The 18,340-nt window shown below is 33.6% G+C and overlaps 1 protein-coding gene across 1 annotated transcript in view; it reads left to right on the forward strand.

Moving 5' to 3' along the window:
- Window positions 1-18,340, forward strand: part of EYS (eyes shut homolog) — a gene marked incomplete at both ends in the record, with an annotated part of 718,966 nt that overhangs the window by 136,700 nt on the left and 563,926 nt on the right. Inside the window, 4 exons of the mRNA XM_084285295.1 lie at window positions 3,198-3,320; window positions 4,907-5,020; window positions 6,276-6,389; window positions 6,805-6,918. Of these exons, the coding sequence (XP_084141421.1) occupies window positions 3,198-3,320; window positions 4,907-5,020; window positions 6,276-6,389; window positions 6,805-6,918 (465 nt within the window). The remainder of the gene's footprint in view (window positions 1-3,197; window positions 3,321-4,906; window positions 5,021-6,275; window positions 6,390-6,804; window positions 6,919-18,340) is intronic.

An 18,340-nucleotide genomic window follows, 5' to 3' on the forward strand; every position in this document is an offset into this window, starting at 1 on the left:
CTCCCCAGAGAGTTTACATGTCATAGTCTGACTGCTAAAAATCACTTTTGTCATGAGACATTTGGGTTTGTCATAAAGAAAGGTCTGAAGAATGTAAAAGTAGCTTATCTGAAAAAAATATATGTTTTAAATAGGTTGCTGCTAAATTTCCATTGTCTAAATTCATGAAGTTTCTTTTGAGAAACTATTAGAAAAAGACACTTATTTCTTTTGATAGGAGATAGTATATTCCTAAGTAATACTACTGAATCTGTTTTGCTGAAAACTTTATACAAAACCATATTTTTAATATTAAAATTTGGCCCTGAAACCATCACCCCTTCCTTGTTTTTGAACTTGGTATATTAACTTCAGATATATTTGTCAATGCAGCAACACTGCTAATGGATTCAAAACACAGAAATGAAAGCATACATAGGTTATGATCCTTTTTTTCCAATCTTTAACGTTATTATGAATATTTAATTTGTCAAGTAAAAGAAAACACATTAGCTTTTCTACATTGTCTCCAATTTGATGTCAATCTCACTTAACCACATACAACAGTTGTGCATGTATCTGTACATAACTATTACCATTACTGATTAATGTTTCAATTTTACTTCTTTATCTTAATTTCTATGCTTTATGTAGTACTTCAATAAGCAGACGTTAACATTTATTTACAAAGGCAAAAGTGAGAGAGATGCTTAAATTTTTAATAGCGATCAACAGGGAGGAAAATTTCAGCTTTATGAGGACATTGCACAGCTGGTGTTTTGGATAGAGCAGAAACATAGCTTGAAGACACCTTTCTGCATCTATTGATTTAAAAATCAAAATGACTGAAAGTGTAGGACAGTCTTAATATGAATTGTCTTGTATTTATGCCTCAAAGGCTTGTTATACAAGCCAGGATTTCTAAAGTGCAGTATGATTCAGCAATTTACCCTGATGGTCAGAAATTGCTGTCTTACTTCATCTAACCAGCTGTTCAACAACTAAAAATTCTTCTAGACTGGGAGCTCTTCAGTAGTGCCCTAAGGACATGGTTTATATATGTTTTAATTTGAAGACTACACTAAACTAGGCCCAAGCGAGAAAGAACTTCTAAAATTTTCTAATAATTTATTACAAAATACAGGCTGGGTGGAGAATGGATTGAAATCAGTCCTGATGAGAAGGACCTTGAGGTGCTGGTTGATGAGAAGCTTGATATGAGCTGGCAATGTGTACTTGTAGCCCAGAAAGCCAACCTTATCCCAGGCTTCATCAAAAGAAGCGTGGCCAGCAGGTCAAGGCAGGTGATTCTCACCCTCTGCTCTGCTCTTGTGAGACCCCACTTGGAGCATTGTGTTCAGCCCTGGGACATGTCCAGCACAAGAAGGAAATGGACCTATTAGGGCAAGTCCAGAGGAGGGCTACAGAAATGATCAAGGGGCTGGAGCACCTCTCCTATGAAGACAGGCTGAGAGCTGGGGCTGTTTAGCCTGGAAGAGAAGAATCCGGGGAGACCTTCTCGTGGCCTTCCATGTACCTAAAGGGGGCCTACAGGAAAGCTGGGGAGGGACTCTTCATCTGGGGGTGTATTGACAAGACAAGGAGTAATGGCTTTAAACTAAAAGAGGATAGACTTACATTAGATATTAGGAAGAAGTTCTTACTCTGAAGGTGGTGAGACACTGGAAAAGGTTGTCCAGAGAAGCTGTATATGCCCCATCCCTGGAGGACCTCAAGGCCAGGTTAGATAGGGCTTTGGGCAACCTGGTCTGGGGGGCGTGTCCCTGTCCATGGCAGGGGGGTAGAACTAGGTGATCTTTAATGTTCCTTCCAAGCCAAACCATTCTATGATTATATGATTCCTCTGCATCTGCACTTACTATTTATTATTATTTTTTTTTAAAAAAGGTTATTTTGAGATTTTAGGCTACCACAGTATACTGTAGGAATACAGATTTGTTTGAATGCCTTTGACCAAAGATTCTCTCTTTTTCTCATTGTTGTGTAAAATGTTGATGAACTCAAGGGTAGATACATGGCAACTCACTGGCACACTAGAATCTTGTCTTGCAAAACCTATGCTACTGAAGCAGGACATTCAATCATAAATCTATTTTTAAATGAAATGTGAAGTTCAGGTTTTCAACCAGACTTAGTATCCAAGCTTGCAAGACATTTGAATTAATTATATTTAGCTCACTGAACCAAATCCCTGGTTTAAGTCTTTAGTGGCTTTTTATGCTATAATTGTTAAATTATAATAAATAGGTCCCGTCTCTTTTGATCTTTGCTGAGGTATTATTTTTGCAAGAATCTAAAAATCTTTAGAAACTTTTTCAGTGTTCTGTTAATAAAAAAACAGAAAACCTTACACTTCTTTTATTCACAGATTATTTTTTTCTGACATAAATTACAACAAAAATGTCTGAAGTTTGAAATTTGGCATTTATAACAAGCACTTGGATCCTAGCTCCACACATAATGCTTGATATTTTAATTGATTTATATCAACTACTTTAAAATTATCTATAATTGAAAACATTTTTCAGTGAAAGAGTATATTAACTTTCAACTATTTATTGAGTACACTCTAAAATAAAGATGCTGTCATCTCTCAGCCATCTCTGATTTTCTTCCTGGATGATGGCTTCCGAAACTCTAATGCCATTGCCGATGTGCCAATACCCTAAGTGTAAAATTTTGATTCAAATTTTATCTTTGGTTTTCTTTTTTAAACATTGTGCCTATGTAGCCCTCAACAAGAAACTAGGACATTCAGTGTTTCACAAAATTAGGTTTCTTATTAGGATAATTTTCTTTTTTCACTTTTTCTTAAAGACAGTACAGAGTGCTACATTAAAAATGAGAAAGCATTCATCAACAGTGCGCTTACCACTATTTCAGTAAAACTAGAAATATGTGTATTAAACTATTTTGGAAAATTGTCATTCTGTCAAATTCTCTTCAAGGCCTTTTGTATCATAAGTGATTTTAATCATTTCTAGTATGGCTTTATCGTACAGTTCTTTTGTTTAATTTAGAATTGGTTTATATATGAAGCAAGCTTTCAAAGGAAGTGGTATTTTTCTCTATTCTAAACAAACTTTTGAAATAAAAGAATATAAAAGTACTTAGCAAAATTTATCTCTCACTTGCCTGTTTTTTTGTACTAAATGTCATACTAAAGTCTTTATGTCTTCTGCTTTATTTTTCATCAGGTTTTAGTGGTCAGTTTTGTGAAGCAAATATTACTGCCTGCCTGTCACAACCATGTGGAGCCTCCAGCATCTGTAAAGACATATTTGATGGCTATCTTTGTTTCTGTGCACCTGGCTTTATAGGTGGGTTCAACAGAAAGTATTGTTTAACATCTGTTTAAGTCAGTCCTAAACCACAGAAAACAATGTTATTCAGAAGTAGTGATTGATATAATTTAGCAGTGTTTCTGAGTCAGGCAGAAGCAGTTTTTGTTTTCCAGCACATGAGTATTCCATTGTAAAAGTTACTAACTATGAGGGACCCAGCTACTCTTACTTCATGCTACTTTAGACAGGGTGTCTGACTTACACTCATATGATTGCAGCTCCTGTAGCCATATGCAAGCTGGCCTTAATATATCTGCTTGTGCTTCCTGTAACAATAAAGCTGCAGTAACAATGACCTCAATTGTCAAATATACATGCAAGATTCTGGGCAGGCTTATCTACTCATGCTTAAATCTGTCCTGCTGGTCATTGTCATCAGTACTAGGCATGACTAGATCAAAAGGAGTTTGGATATGTCAGCATATTGTCTTTATAATTCCAGATTGCATTGCAAAGCAAACAAACAAACAAAAAAAGAACATTTCTAGACAGAGACTCGGATCAAACACAGCAGGATTTCCCTTTTCAGTAGGTCAGCTCTGCAGTCCAGATTTATCTGGATTGCAGGGACTTTGACTTAGCTTTTAAATCAGAAACAGGCTGACTCTAGAGTCTCTGTAGTCAAGGAGGACACAGGCAAACAGAGGGATTCAGGTCTCAAGTAGACACAGTTATGTCCACCATACCTCTTAAATTGCTGCTCTGCATCCTAATGTAGGCATCCATTTAGATGAAACAACCTGTAATTTAATAACAGCAGTATTAGTGTCTGTAACATAAAAAAAACGCTATATCTTGCTGCTATGTATGGTTGGTTCATTTTATTATTATTATGAAAATTTTAAATAAAATTGTCCTGTGTTATTTATAATAAAGTTGTGATGGCATCTTATTTTATTGAATTATTATTTTGTTTTGTTTTTTGTTTGTTTTGTTTTGAAGTCTTATACTCACATCTACATAACATTAGATTAGTATTTTTAGTTTATACTTTTTCTGTGGGCAAATAAAACACAAAACCCCTCAGAAATAATCATGAACTTTTTAGCTATTATCATCTATTTGGATGTCATATACAATTTGCAAATAAATATTTTCTGAGCTTTTTTTCCCTTGCAGGCTGGAAAAATATTAGGTACATCACTTCTCAACAAGAAATCAGGATCTATAATTACTCCCATTCATTATATTTCCCATGGAAATCTTCATAAAAATGCATAATTAATAAATAAACAAAAAATATATTATAGAAGAAAAGACTCTGATATATGGTGTTAGAAACCAACTTACACTTCCATGATGTTTCAGGAAAACTCAAAGTTTATTGCCCTTAAAATATGACAAGATACAAATACTTGAGTGGGTCTATAAATGAATCTACACATTTCCCATCATGTCTTTGCTTTGCATTGTTGAGAAATAAATTCCCTGAGGGCATTTTTTGGATCATTGGTAGAAGTTGTATGTAACTAATCTCCATTATTTCATTTTGTTGTTGCTTCTCACAACTGGTGACTCACCAGTGGCATGTTCCTAATAAAATGAATCCTTCATGTTTCCAGGTAATAACTGTGAGACTGAGGTGGACGAGTGTCTTAGTGATCCCTGTCACAGTGGAGCCACTTGTGTTGATCATCTGAATGCCTTCAGTTGTGTCTGTCAGGATGGATTTCAAGGTATTAAAAATCCACATAACTATTATTTTACAAATGTTTGAGTTTTACACCAATTTTTTAACATATCAGATGAGATATATGCAGACGTTTTAGTGTCATCTAAAGTTCTAAACAAGTAAATTAGGTACATCACTTCTCAACAAGAAATGAATGAAAAAGAATATTATAGAAAAAAAAAGACTACAGTCTTTAAGATGTAAGTACATCTTTACAAAACTTCTTTGCTTTGTTTTCATGACAGCATGGAAATAGGTGTTTTCTGTTGGCTGGTTGCTTAGCTATTGAAAATAGATTGTCTGGGTTCAACGAAATTTTGCAAATACCATATATTGTTTTCTATAAGCTCTTTAAACTGTTGGCAGATGTAATATAATAGAATCAGAGAAAAAAAAAAAAAAAGCTATGTGGGAAAGGTTTTGTTCTTGGCGCATTTGTACAATTCATATGAGAAATGTAATCACTTTGATAACTATCTGCAGTTATTCTTTGCTTCCAGCTCAGATGAGGAATTTAAAGTGCATCCATTTTCTTTTTAGTGCATCATCTTTTAAACAACATTGACTTGTAATCATTGAAATTCAAAGCAATGTACAATTCAAATGTCACAGGGTAAACTACTACATCTCTACTACTAGTTATATTCAGAACCACTATGGCCTGAAATTTGGTTTATAAAGATTCTTTGAACATCCCAAATCTTGCAATTTGCTGTAATTTTTCATTTATTCTTCAAATCTTCAAATGATAAAAAAATTATTAGTGAATTCACTTATTCTGTAATATATTCAAGATAGTCTTTGTGTATGCTAAGAAAGTATGTTGTTATGTTAGCTATAGTCTAGACTAAGTGGTGTTCTCTACATTACATGTCTTTTTCCATTTCCCAGAAGTATATCTTCTGTACTTACACATGGAAGATTTCCTCCCATGTCATTGCAATGCTGCTTATTATATTTAATGTAATTTGTTTGCTATTCTTCTATATATAAAGAAATTACCTGCTTTAGGCCCAATAAATTTATTCAATGACTGCAAAGACTGTGCTTTTTAGATTATTAGAAAATGAGTGAATAGCCTAAACCTTAAAATCCTCAACATACTGTCTTAAGTGACCAAATTTGAATATGAAGGCTACAAATCTTGAAGGCTGTCAAATATATTTCACTATGTGAGCTATATTCAATTAAAATGATTGTTATTTAATTATATGTGTTATACAATAACTTCTTCCCTATGCCTGACTGTATATTTATAGGCACAACCTGTGAAACAAATATAAATGAATGTCATTCTTCTCCATGTCTTCATAATGCAACATGTGAAGACCTTATTGGTGGCTATGAATGCATCTGTCTACCTGGCTTTACTGGTGAGTCCTGTCAATCGTGTTTTCTACAAAGAGGTAGACCACAAAGCATTCATTAAGATATCATTGGCTAATTTGCTTGTATTTCCTTCTCATTTCTCCTTATCTGCTCCTTGGTCTAATGTTTCATTTGCATCCCAACAAACTGGAACACTGACTCCATCTGTAAACTAAACAGCACAAGATAAATTAGTCTGCATATCAGGAAGATTAGTTACCATTTAGCAACTCAGAAGTTGTGATATATTTGTGGTGAGAAGAATTAAATGTATGCTGACATTTGTATGTATGGATCTTTATTTAGCTGATTCATATCAGTTTCTTCTCACAAGTTACTTGAGATCCTTGTGGTGCAAATGAATTAGAAATTGGCAGCTGATTGTCTTACTTAATGTTCAAATCTTTTGTCTTTTCAAAGGTGCAAGATGCGAAACAGATATAGATGAGTGTGCTTCATTTCCCTGCAAGAATGGAGCCACCTGCATTGACCAACCTGGTAATTACTTCTGCCAATGTGTGGCTCCATTTAAAGGTAATGAACACCAAGGGAGAAGGGAAAGCAAACATAATTAACTTTAGAAAGCATTTCTGTCAATTGTCTGAACTCATTTCACTCTTCCTACAGCATTATTAGTCCTTCATTTTCTCAAGTGAAGCTCTTAAAGTGACCAGCCAATTATGCCCTAGGCTGCAAGTAATGTGAAGTAAACTTTATTTATACATCTACTAGAACTGTTTAATTATTAATCAAAATGGATACTATAAAATCAGTTTGTTAACAAATAAGATTATTTAGAAAATGTGAGACATATGTCCATAGAATAGCCATCACAATTGTTCTAAACATTTTTCTCTCTAATTTGATTGGTCGTGACAGTCTGTAAATTATGCTTTCATTCTCAGAAAACAATTTATAGTTATCTTGGAATCCATAAATCATGCATGGTTATTTCTGTTGATGCCTTAAAGAAATACTTAAAATGCAAGCTTTATTGTGACCTTTTTCACAAAAATTTGGGGGGGGTAATTTTAAACATGCACTGCTAAAATGATTTAAAATAACAAATTGTGCAGTGTTCTTGAGCAAATCTAGTTTAACTGATAATTTCCATTAGAGGCGTTTGTTGATTTATAAATTAAATATAAACACATTTTTCCTCCTGCAGTTCAATATAATGATACGTACTTAGGATTCCAGAATAATCATTAAAAGACAATTTTCCTGGTATGTTGAGACAGCAGGGTTTTTCCCCTTTAGGGGAGATGGTTGCATTAAATTCATCATTCATGAGAAAGAGGGAGCTCTAATGTTTGTTCTTATCATTTTAGTTAATGGTCAAAGTCTAGTTTGTCATTTTTATTAGTTTTAATTTATGTTCTGCTGAATAAAATCTAGTCAAATAACAAGTAATTGTGTAGTGCGGTTTCAGAATTGTCTCTGCATGGAAAGATTTGGAACCATTTTTACACATGGTTACATATAGCGGTCTGTTAAGTTCTTGCTTCACAAGGAGACAGATTTTCAGGAGACTTCAGTATTCCTTTAGATATTCAAGTAAATGATTAAAATTTCAGAAAGTCGCCATTTCTGTTATCACCCTTCTAGAAGCTCACATTTTCTAATGCTCTCATTGGTAAGGTTAAACCCCTCTGGCAAGGGTTTTACATTAATGGTAACTGAGATCCTCTGGAAACAACACTGTTGGTACAGGATGCTTAGAATCTGTAGGATTCTTGTTGAAATAAAGGATTTTTGAGGTTGTTTAGTTCTTTACAGGCTTACTTGGCACCACTTCAAATCAAATTCTTACACTGATATTACCTAGTTTTATGATGGTATAAATAAAATCAGATTTAGATTCATAACAAAACTCTACCTCATTCTCCTACCATGTTTATTTAGTATTAAACAGCTGTTGAAGTAGTCTTTAACTGATTCACAGTAAGCCAACATAAATAATGGAAAGTTAAACCATGTTTTCTAATTGTGTGGAAATATTCAGGTTTCTGTGATGAATAGCTTTGTGTGTACAAATTACCAGTTACAGAATTGTTTTATTAAGAAAGCAAATACATGAAAAAGGTAATATAGCAATATCTGTTCTAGTTTTGAATATTTTCACAGAAGTTCTTGATGTGTTTTTCTCAGTGGAAAAGCATACATGCTGTGTTACGAATGCTCTCATTTACTTGGAAAGAAACTTGAAGTTGGATATACCTTATATATTGTAAAGATTTGGTTCTTCAGTCACAAAATCAGATTTAAAGAGTATGCACCACTATAGAGAAGAACATATACCACTTCAGGATGTGTTCAGCAACCCTCTACTATGCAGAACACAGAATTAAGGAATTCAGATTTGGACATTCAGGGGCATTCATACAGAAGGTAGCCTTTCAGATTAATATAGAAATGGATTCAATCTACAGATAGTGGTTTGCATATATTTATTTCTCCCTGATTTCCCTGACTAATCTGTTTTGTTTATTGTGACAAAAAAGACTGCTAGATTGCAAGAACAATGTTTATTTTTCCTTTTTTTTTTTTTCTTGTTCTTTTACTTTATTTCCTCTTGTTAAAAAGAGAACAGAAGAAAAAAAATACTTTTTTTTTTCTTCTTTCTTTCCTTTTCCTTTCCTGACTCTTATACATGTATCTACTATAGTATAATGCTCTTTTCATACAGAGGTTTAACCTAAGTACAAATCTGGTATAGCTGCTTCTGTTCAGTTCTAATATACTAGTCCCTGCAAATATTTCTAAAATGTCTCCTCTCCCACCCATTTTCTCTCATATCTGAGGTACAACACTTACAGTCATGTATATAGGAGGGTTTTTTTGAAGGACATTCTGAAGTTATGCTGATGTTTAGAAATGGGATAAGCTGTTTTTCTACTGCATCCTCTACTATTGGAACTGGGAGCAGGTAGAAAGGCAAACTCAGTTTAGCTGCAGGACAAATCAAAGATTTTAATGTTAGCAACAGGAGACAGATAGCTCAGAAGTGTATTTAGCTACAGTTCTGGCCAATACTTTATCACTGATAGTCTCTGGCAGTAATTTATCTATCACAGTGTTAAGTCCTCTTATGAGCTTGATTCCATTATAGTATTCTAGCTGGGGAGTTATTATAATAACTTTTCTATTATGATATTGATTGTACAATTGTAGCCTTTCTATAATAGAATCACAGTTATTATAGAATTGATATTAAGTGCTTCAGAAGGGAGCAGAGTGTGTGAGAAACATATTGTGAGGCTGTATCTCATTTAAGGGTACTAACGGTCTCATGGAAGGTGAAGTAAAAGCTCCCATGTCTCTACAAGAAAATACTTTTTTGTTCCATTAAAAATTCAAATATGATTCAAGAACAGTGCAATTAGTAAATGATATGGCTACCATTGTCACATTCTACCTGTATATAAAATATCTATTTATATTATAACTGTATCTACATGTGGAAGCATGTTAAATGCACACCTGAAAGTATTTAGTTTATGTAGAATAATATGAAGCATAAGCTAATAAAAATCATATTTTGAAATCAACATGTCCTTTAATTGTCCATGAAAAAGAGAAAAACTCTTATGCTAAGGAATTGAACAATATTTTTCCAAACCTCAAAACTACCATATTTTATGGTCCTTTGCTGGTCTCCATTTTAAGTTAGCAAAGTACCTTTCTTAAGCTATTTATTTTGTTACATGGCTGAAACATTCCCATTATATTCTTCTATCTGTGCTGGCACAACCAGAACCATCTTTTTGGATTCCTGCAGTTTTATTTTGCTTTCATAAGTTTAAAGTCTTCTCATATCTTAAAGCATGAGAGGTGCATCAGTATATAGATTTTACCTAGATCTTACTCAGCTGTATGAAGGAAAGGGGAGGAATGCTCACAGTTCATCGATTGTTCAATCAGTCTTCTATTTGCAAGGAAAGTTCATCAAGGAAGAAAGTATAAAAATGCCCCTTTCAGGTTAACATTGTGTATTTGATATATAATAATATATATCATATAATAGTTGATATTAATATTTCTTTTTTTCCTAATAAAAAAATAAGATGAAACAAAACAAAGCAAAGCAAAAAGCTCCTTAGTATGTTTTTAATAGAGCAAAGAGAATTATCCTCTGATTCAAATGACTACATGACTCATTTAAAAAATGCACTGTGTGTGTTTGGTCTAGATGCTGCTAATAGGTATGACCTTTTTAATCAAATATATGTAATTGTAGAGGAAAATTGAAATTCAGTTCTGAGGAAATGTCTACTTATTTGTTGCAGTCTTAATGACACATGTCTCCAAATGTGTTGCAATTAAGATTAAAGCAAAAATGGTAATTGGCCATTAAACATGTTGCAAAAGAAAGTAAACTAGTGAGAAAGGCAACTCAGCAGAAAAAAAAATGCTTAAGTCTGTTGAAAAGCAAGAGTAATAATGGAGTTTTCAGCACAGGACACTCTATTATGGGAACAGCTAATTACAAAGCAGATAATAAGTAAGAAATGTAAGTGCTCATGAAGGCTAGAGTAGATATAATGGAGCAATTACTTTTTCAGTGCTCACAGGCCAAATCTCAGTCTTTCCTGTGCCAAGTCCCATGAAAAAAAAAAAAAAGAAAAAAGAAAAAGAAAAAAAAAAAAGACCTGTGGCTCCTTACAGCATATATCTGTGTTATACCACAAAAGACTATCTCCTGTTCAATGCCAGTTCATATTTGGTTTTGCCACTCTCTTGATGCTGAGCAGCCAAAGCTAATTTTATTCAGGGCAAAAAAATAAAAATAAAATGGTGCAGAGAGATATGTGATTCACTTTGTCTCGTATTGGAGCTCTTCATGGATAGAGAAGCACAGTGTCCAAGTCCATGGTATACGATCTAGAAAATAAGTATTACCTCCAAGCAATAAAGAAAAAGGTTGTCGTGGTTGATCAAAAGGCTACGTGATGTGGGAAACAGTACAGATGGGAACTTGCTGTTTCTCCTATATGAAGTCAATGCAGAACTTCTTTGGAAATTTTTCTGGTGTTTCTACCAATCTTGCTATTGTTTCTGAAACTTGACATATAAATATGTAAATTCAGGTGTTTCTGTCACCAAAACTAAACAGATCAGGAAGAAGGTCTTTTGCTTAGCCAGTTTAGACACTCCAGCAGTGGATGTTAGACTTCCACAAGGGGCTGGCAAATATAAGATCAGCAGGAAACCCAGTACCTCCTGGAGCAGCGCCAAGAACCCAAAAGCATCTCTAAAAGCCCTTGTTTATAACATACAAATTCAATAAGGTAAGTGTTGTAATCTCAGCTCTGCTTTCAGTTTGCACCTTGGGATGCACCATTCCACAAGAAATATCTTCTAAGCCTTTACAGCCCTAAGTACTCTGGGAATACTGCCTCTGTAAATCCAGTCATCTACAGCAGATCAGGGGTTTGAATCTCATTAGTCATGTTGTGAGAATGTTGTATGAGTACCTTGGTGACAGGGAGGAGATTTAAGTTATGTAGATGATACAAGGTATATTCATTGCAAATGAGAATCTCTATGTATCTGTTCCTTATTTCCCAGAAAGAATGTGCAAATCACAGTTTTTCAAAGGTTTTAAGCATGGTTACCTTTTCCCTGGCTGCCCTACAAATAATGTGGGTATTGCTATTAATCAGAAAAAGTTTATCAAGCTTTGTGGTTTTGTTGGTTGGTGAAATAAAAGTTTGCAACTTTTTTTTGTCTACATGGCAAGCCGATATATGGTGTAGGAACATCTGCCAACACAAATCGAAGTAACAAAATGATAATTTTAGCATGTTATAAATAATGTCCAGCCAATCTGGCAAATTTTAAGCAAATGAAAACAGAATCTTGAAACAGAGAAGGGTTTGTCTGCCTGAACTAAAGATGGCCAGTAGTATATGCAAAAACTATTTCCACAGGTACTAGGCCATGAAGAAAAACTAAGTTCAATATTAGCTTTCTGTACATTTTCTATATACTTCAGTAATTTCATTTGAGTTCTGATGTAGCAAAAAATGTAAAGAAAAGCATTTATGTATATGTCAGTAGGAATTAAATTTCTGGTAATTGTTTTGCTTAGTAGCATTCTTGTTTTTATTATCTGAGAAGGAATGAAGCATGATTTTATGCTGAAACCTGAAGTGCACAAATGTAGATATAGATTTACATCTTCATTGATTATTAGCTAGAAATTTGTAACATTTTTTACAAGAAAAAAATGCACTCAAATAATATCTTCAACTTCTGTTTTTGTCTGTTTTTACAGAAATTTATACAGGTATGGAACAATATATGCATCTGTGTGATTTTAACTTTAAGTGTGTGATGTGGGTCTATCTTACGCTTTGTTCCATCATTGCTGTATGGTTTGCATTATCATACACAATTATACGAATGTCCTTCACCTGAAAAGTGCCAAGTATTGCTTTGCAAATATTCTTCCTTTAAAAAACAAATAATAAAAACCATGTTCAACTTGTATGGATTTCACAGAAAATGCCTTTTCACAGAATATGTATAGAATCACAAAGCCATTCTTTTAATGTAAAGTAGAATTTGAATTCCACAGAAAATAAAGAATTTCCTGCAATTTTGAACTGAAAGAAAACACGTAAAATTTGTAAAATGTTATAGTAATACTTGGCTTAATTTCTGGTAATATCAATATATACATGCTTCCATGGGTATTCTTTTCTTCCTATCTGATTCCAGAATACTTTTTTTTTTTTTTTAAATGTGCATGGATTATATTTCCTTATATCACAAAGTAGATGAAACTAAGCAGCTAGTTGATAAAAAAGCACAAGCATGCAGGTACATCTGAACTTTTCAAAGACATAGAAAATGACAATTTTGAACATTTAATAGAGACAATTTAATCTTTATACTTAAGACATTTAATCTTTAGATTTGCAGGGACTTCAAATTTTAGGCATCCAACTTATTGCTCATTATTGTTCCTATTTCCTATTACATTAAGGTGTGTTTATGAAAGCCTTTTGAGGTAAGAGCTGTATAAAGTTGATGCAAACCAAAACACAGATTTCTCTGGAGTGTTCAAATAGTTTTGTAAAACAAAATTAAAATTATTGTATCTATTAGTTTCAAAAGAACGACTTGGGGAAAACCAGCAAGCTTCTTATAGATTCCAGGTAGGGATTGTTTTGTTTTGTTTTGTTCTTTTGGTTTTTATATAGCCTTCTAGTTCTGTTGTATACTGGATTATGTCCCATAACCAAACACATTTTTAATTTCGTTGAATGGCATTAAGTTTATTTGGATTTACTCTTGGAAAAAACAGTTGTGATTAATGGTAGAAGTGTCTTTTAGACCTATTGTTAAAAGGGGAATGTTTTCTGAAAAGTTTCAGAAAGACTGAAACTTAATGCGCTTGCAAGAATGTTATAATAATAAATAAGGGAAAAAAAAAACATGGAAAACATCTAAGAAAACATATTTATCATGAAAGGTTCACATAGCTCATTCATTTTTACTTCATATACAAAATTAATTTACTGTCAGTTTGAAGAAAATGGTTTCTCTGTATTTTGAGCCTGAGCTCAAACAAAATAGCATAAATTTAAACAAAAACAGTACTGAGTGAATACCAACTTTTGAAAAATTTCTTGTACACATACAAGCCATACAAAACTAGTCTGTGGTAGATTTATTCATTCTTATTCTTTCCTTCCTGACATCCTTTAAGTAAGTATAGTTTTCTTATTTCATAAGAAAAATGCTATTAACCCCATTCGCATGATATATGTTCTGTTTCATCAAATTCATGGCAATGGTGAACAGACTTCAAGCCAGGCTACTCAAATCCAGTGATACCAGTGTAATAAGGTTACTGGAGCTGGATCCCCATAAAATAATCTTTTAGTTATCAGATCAGCATCATGGTTTCCATCAAAGCAGCTAGCAGAACTAGGTCAGTAACACTCACCTTGTAACTTCACAGTGTGTCTTCCTCCTCTGACCCTGTGATGCCCAGGGGTAGGTGCTTCTACCTGGTTGGTTCTTCACCTTATCTATACCTCCGTATGGACCATTTGGCATTGATGCCACTTCGTCTGTGTTCAGAGCTTTCTGTCCTCATGAGTTCATATTTAACACCAGTACTAAACTACATGATATTATTTAGGAAACTGACATTCAAGTGACACTCCTCTTGTTCTAGAACTAGCCACAGATAGTTTATTTTCACTATATTGTCATAATCGTGCCAGCAGTTTGCAATCAGATATGTTTTGTCATTGATCCAGTCCATACTTTTACTGCAAAAATGCTGACTTTGAAAGCTGTTGTCAGATTTAATTCCTTAAAATGTTTGTAGCAAATGGCTTTTTTATTAAATTATTTTCCCCAAAGAATAACAACATTGAAGTGGTGCCATTTCTGATTATAATAGAATTCTGTAGAACGCATCACAACATTTCATGTAGAGGTTTATGCTGAGCAACTAAAAATAAACATGTGTCAATAGTTTTGCATAAGAAAATGAAAACTTATGTCAGGTAATTTATTTTCTATGCCATTTTTCTAAATTATGTTTTTGTCTTATAATAATAGCCTTAACAAATCAAAGTCTTTTTCAACAATAAATTATCTGTTTTCATTTTTCATTTATGAAACTTTGAACCTACTGTAGAAGCAACCACAGTAGAAAAGACAACTGATTAATATTAGCAGAATGACATTTCTGATTATGCAATACGCTTCTCATTCCTAAACAAAACAAAACAAAACAATGTGTTTTCCAAATAACTTATTCAGTATTTGATATATATTTTATGCTTATAAAGTCATACTAATTTGATATATTGTGCCACTGAAAACAAATCTCCTTCAACTGACTGTGTAATTTAATCACTAGTGCATATTCTTTTGTGTTTTGTTCAGTCTTATGCTAATGGAGAGATTTTTAATGCTTTAGTAAGGTAAAGGCATTCTATTCCTGTAATCAATAAAATACAGCCAAGAATTAAACAAGCAAAAAGGTTAAACTTGTGAAAGCTGTGCTGAACTTATTAACTCATTAATGAACTGGGTTTGAAACTTTCACAGTTGATCTGTTGGACATGCTTTCTCTTTTTGTCAGCTAACAATGTTTAGTGAATATTACCATTTCTACTATGTGATGACCAATTTAAAAATCCTGATATGTTAGTGAGAGAAGAAAATTTATGAAGACAGTTTATGTTATGTTTCCCTGGCATAGCTTTCCTTTCTCTCAAAAATCACACTTACTGTTTCAGAAACTTACCAGATCAAGTAAGAACTTTCCAATATTTAATTTAAAATAGATGTATTCAAATTAATCACCTAGAATTATGCATTTAATAGTTACATATTTACACTGAAATTTTTTAGTGAATATTTTACTTTAAAACAGGAGACAATGGAGACAATGCAGCAATCATTCTGATAAATCTACTTCAATAAAGAAATATTGCATATGTACTCTGTTTGTTGCTTGATTTATCCAAATAGCTTTAAGCATACAGCTTTGTAGAAAACACTGATATGACAGCAACAGCAGCAGGGCATTCATTTCACTAACATGTAACCACCACTGCCTGATACCATCCAACTTTAATCTTTGTTTAGATATGCCCTTTTCCAAAAATTCTACTTTAAATCAGCAAGCATTCTTCTCTTACATTCTTGCTACTTGTATTGATTAGCATAACTAATCAATTATTTATTACTGAATGGTTTTCAGTATTGCACTGAAAGTAATATAAACATTTATAATCTTCTGAATAAGGGAAGAGTCTTTTACATTATTAATTCTCAACACTGAAGGTTAAAATTAATTGAGACAAGGAAAGAGACCAAGTAGGTAAGAGAATCTTCTATTTTTTCTTGTCTTATTCTTCGTCCAACCTTCCAGATTAGTATGAATGAAATCTTACCTACTTCAGTGGCAAATAAAGATTTTCCATAGCAAAGAAAAATTTTCCATGCAGGGATATGCAAGAATGCTATGTGGGAAGAAAAGAGGTTGAATTTCCAATTAAAGTGGCTTAAGGTGAAGGTGGCTTAAAAGAAGGCAGTGAAAAAAACTGTTTCGAATAATACATAAAATTAATATTGTATAAGCAGATATGCTGACAGCAGTGTGATATGGTGATGCGCTGCTCAGCTCAGTGGGGCAGGATGTGAAGGCAACCGCTCTAGAAAAGTTTAAAAAGCCATATTCAAGAAACTGGAAAAAAGCTTCGTGAACACAGGCCCTAGTTCTCACTGGGATGTTATGACGCTGACATTTCCTGGAAAGACAATATGACAAGACTGGAAATTTTTGGACCATGCTGGGGACAGATTTTTGAAACAAGCACAGGGAAAGCTAAATATGAGATATAATTTATTGGGTTTTCTATTTCTGAATAAGCAAGAGGTAGTTTGGGGTGTAAAGATCAAAAACAGCTTTGGCAACAGCGGCAGTGCTCATAATCCTAAGAGAAATGAGAAATGAAAGCAGCAGAATAATGACCCTGGGTATCATGGAGCTGACTTTGATTTGTTCAGGGATCTGTTTGGAAAGCTCCCATTGGAGACTGAACCAAAGGAAAAACTGATATATCTTGGGCCCACCTAAACCACAGATGGAGCTGTAACTAGCAAGGCAACAGAAGGCAACAAGAAAGAGTTCCAAAGGTCTACTGGTAACAAAAGATAAGAAAAATGAGATCCCACTGCTGAATGATGTAACAATGGCATAGAAAATTCTGAGATACTCAATGACATTTTCATGATTTTTTTTTTTTACCAGTAGGGGAAGTGATCTTGCTCAGCCTGGAGAAGAGATAGTTTCATGGGGACCAAATAACAACCTGCCATTTATTTAATGTGAATTTACAGAGAAGACAGATTCAGACTCCTTTTCTCAGTGTACACAGTGAGACACCTACTCAGGCTTTCATTAAAAAACAAAAAACAACAATAACAAAAACAAACAAACAAAACAAAAAAAAAAAACTTATAATCACTTACTGGATTTGAGAACAAAAATATGTCAATATTTGTTAAAAATAGGTTTATGAAAATACAGGTTACTTTGGTACCTTGCTATCTGAGACTGTTCACATTGAACCTGCTACATTTCAAGTATTTCCAAAAATCATCTCAGAAATTATGTTCGAGATAGCATCTTCACCTAATGTTTAAAATAAATTATGAGTTTCTGAGTAAGAAAAACACACATATTTATCCATAGTTCTTTAAAGACCACTGTTTTTTTGAGGCACAGAGACCAACCAAAAGTTGTTCAGCTAGTCTTTGTTTAAGGATACAGTGTTAGTGCACATGAAAAGGAAGAAGAAACCTGATATGTTTCTGAATCAGCAGAGCAAAATGTTTGGGGAAAAAAAAAAAAAAAAAAAGCATTCATAGAAGCCACATGAAACTTGGTCACAAGATAATGAGGTAAAAAGCTTGTAGATTCATTAGCATTCATATGACAGATCTGTGCACAGCCCTATTTATACCAGACAAATATTTGTAAGTAATATAAACCGGTGGCCTTTAGGACATCCACTCTCACTGTTTCTTGTCTGATTATTCTCCAACTGTTCACCAAGACTCTGTTATGCTCTTATCCAAAAAGCAGCTGGTATCCAGTGTTAGGGAATACTACAGTAGCAGAAAACTGATGCAATGTGGCATGACCTTGCTTTATCTACCAGAAATGTCTACCTCCCAAAACACTTGGCGTGTAAAAGGACAGGCAAATCTGTTTAATGCTTTTTCCATCAACCCAAAAGAAAAACAAGGACTGCATTACTGGATCATCTGACAGTTCCACTTACCATTGTGAGCCATGTGTTAAGCTTATTCATGTGGGTGTGCACTCCGCATTAGGAATCAGCAGGGTTGTCACCCATGTCAAGCTGTCCTGATATAAAGATGAAAACTTCAGGGCAAAATATCAATGTGC

This window comes from Netta rufina, assembly GCF_964035555.1.
Source record: "Netta rufina genome assembly, chromosome: 3".
Lineage (NCBI taxonomy): Eukaryota > Metazoa > Chordata > Aves > Anseriformes > Anatidae > Netta > Netta rufina.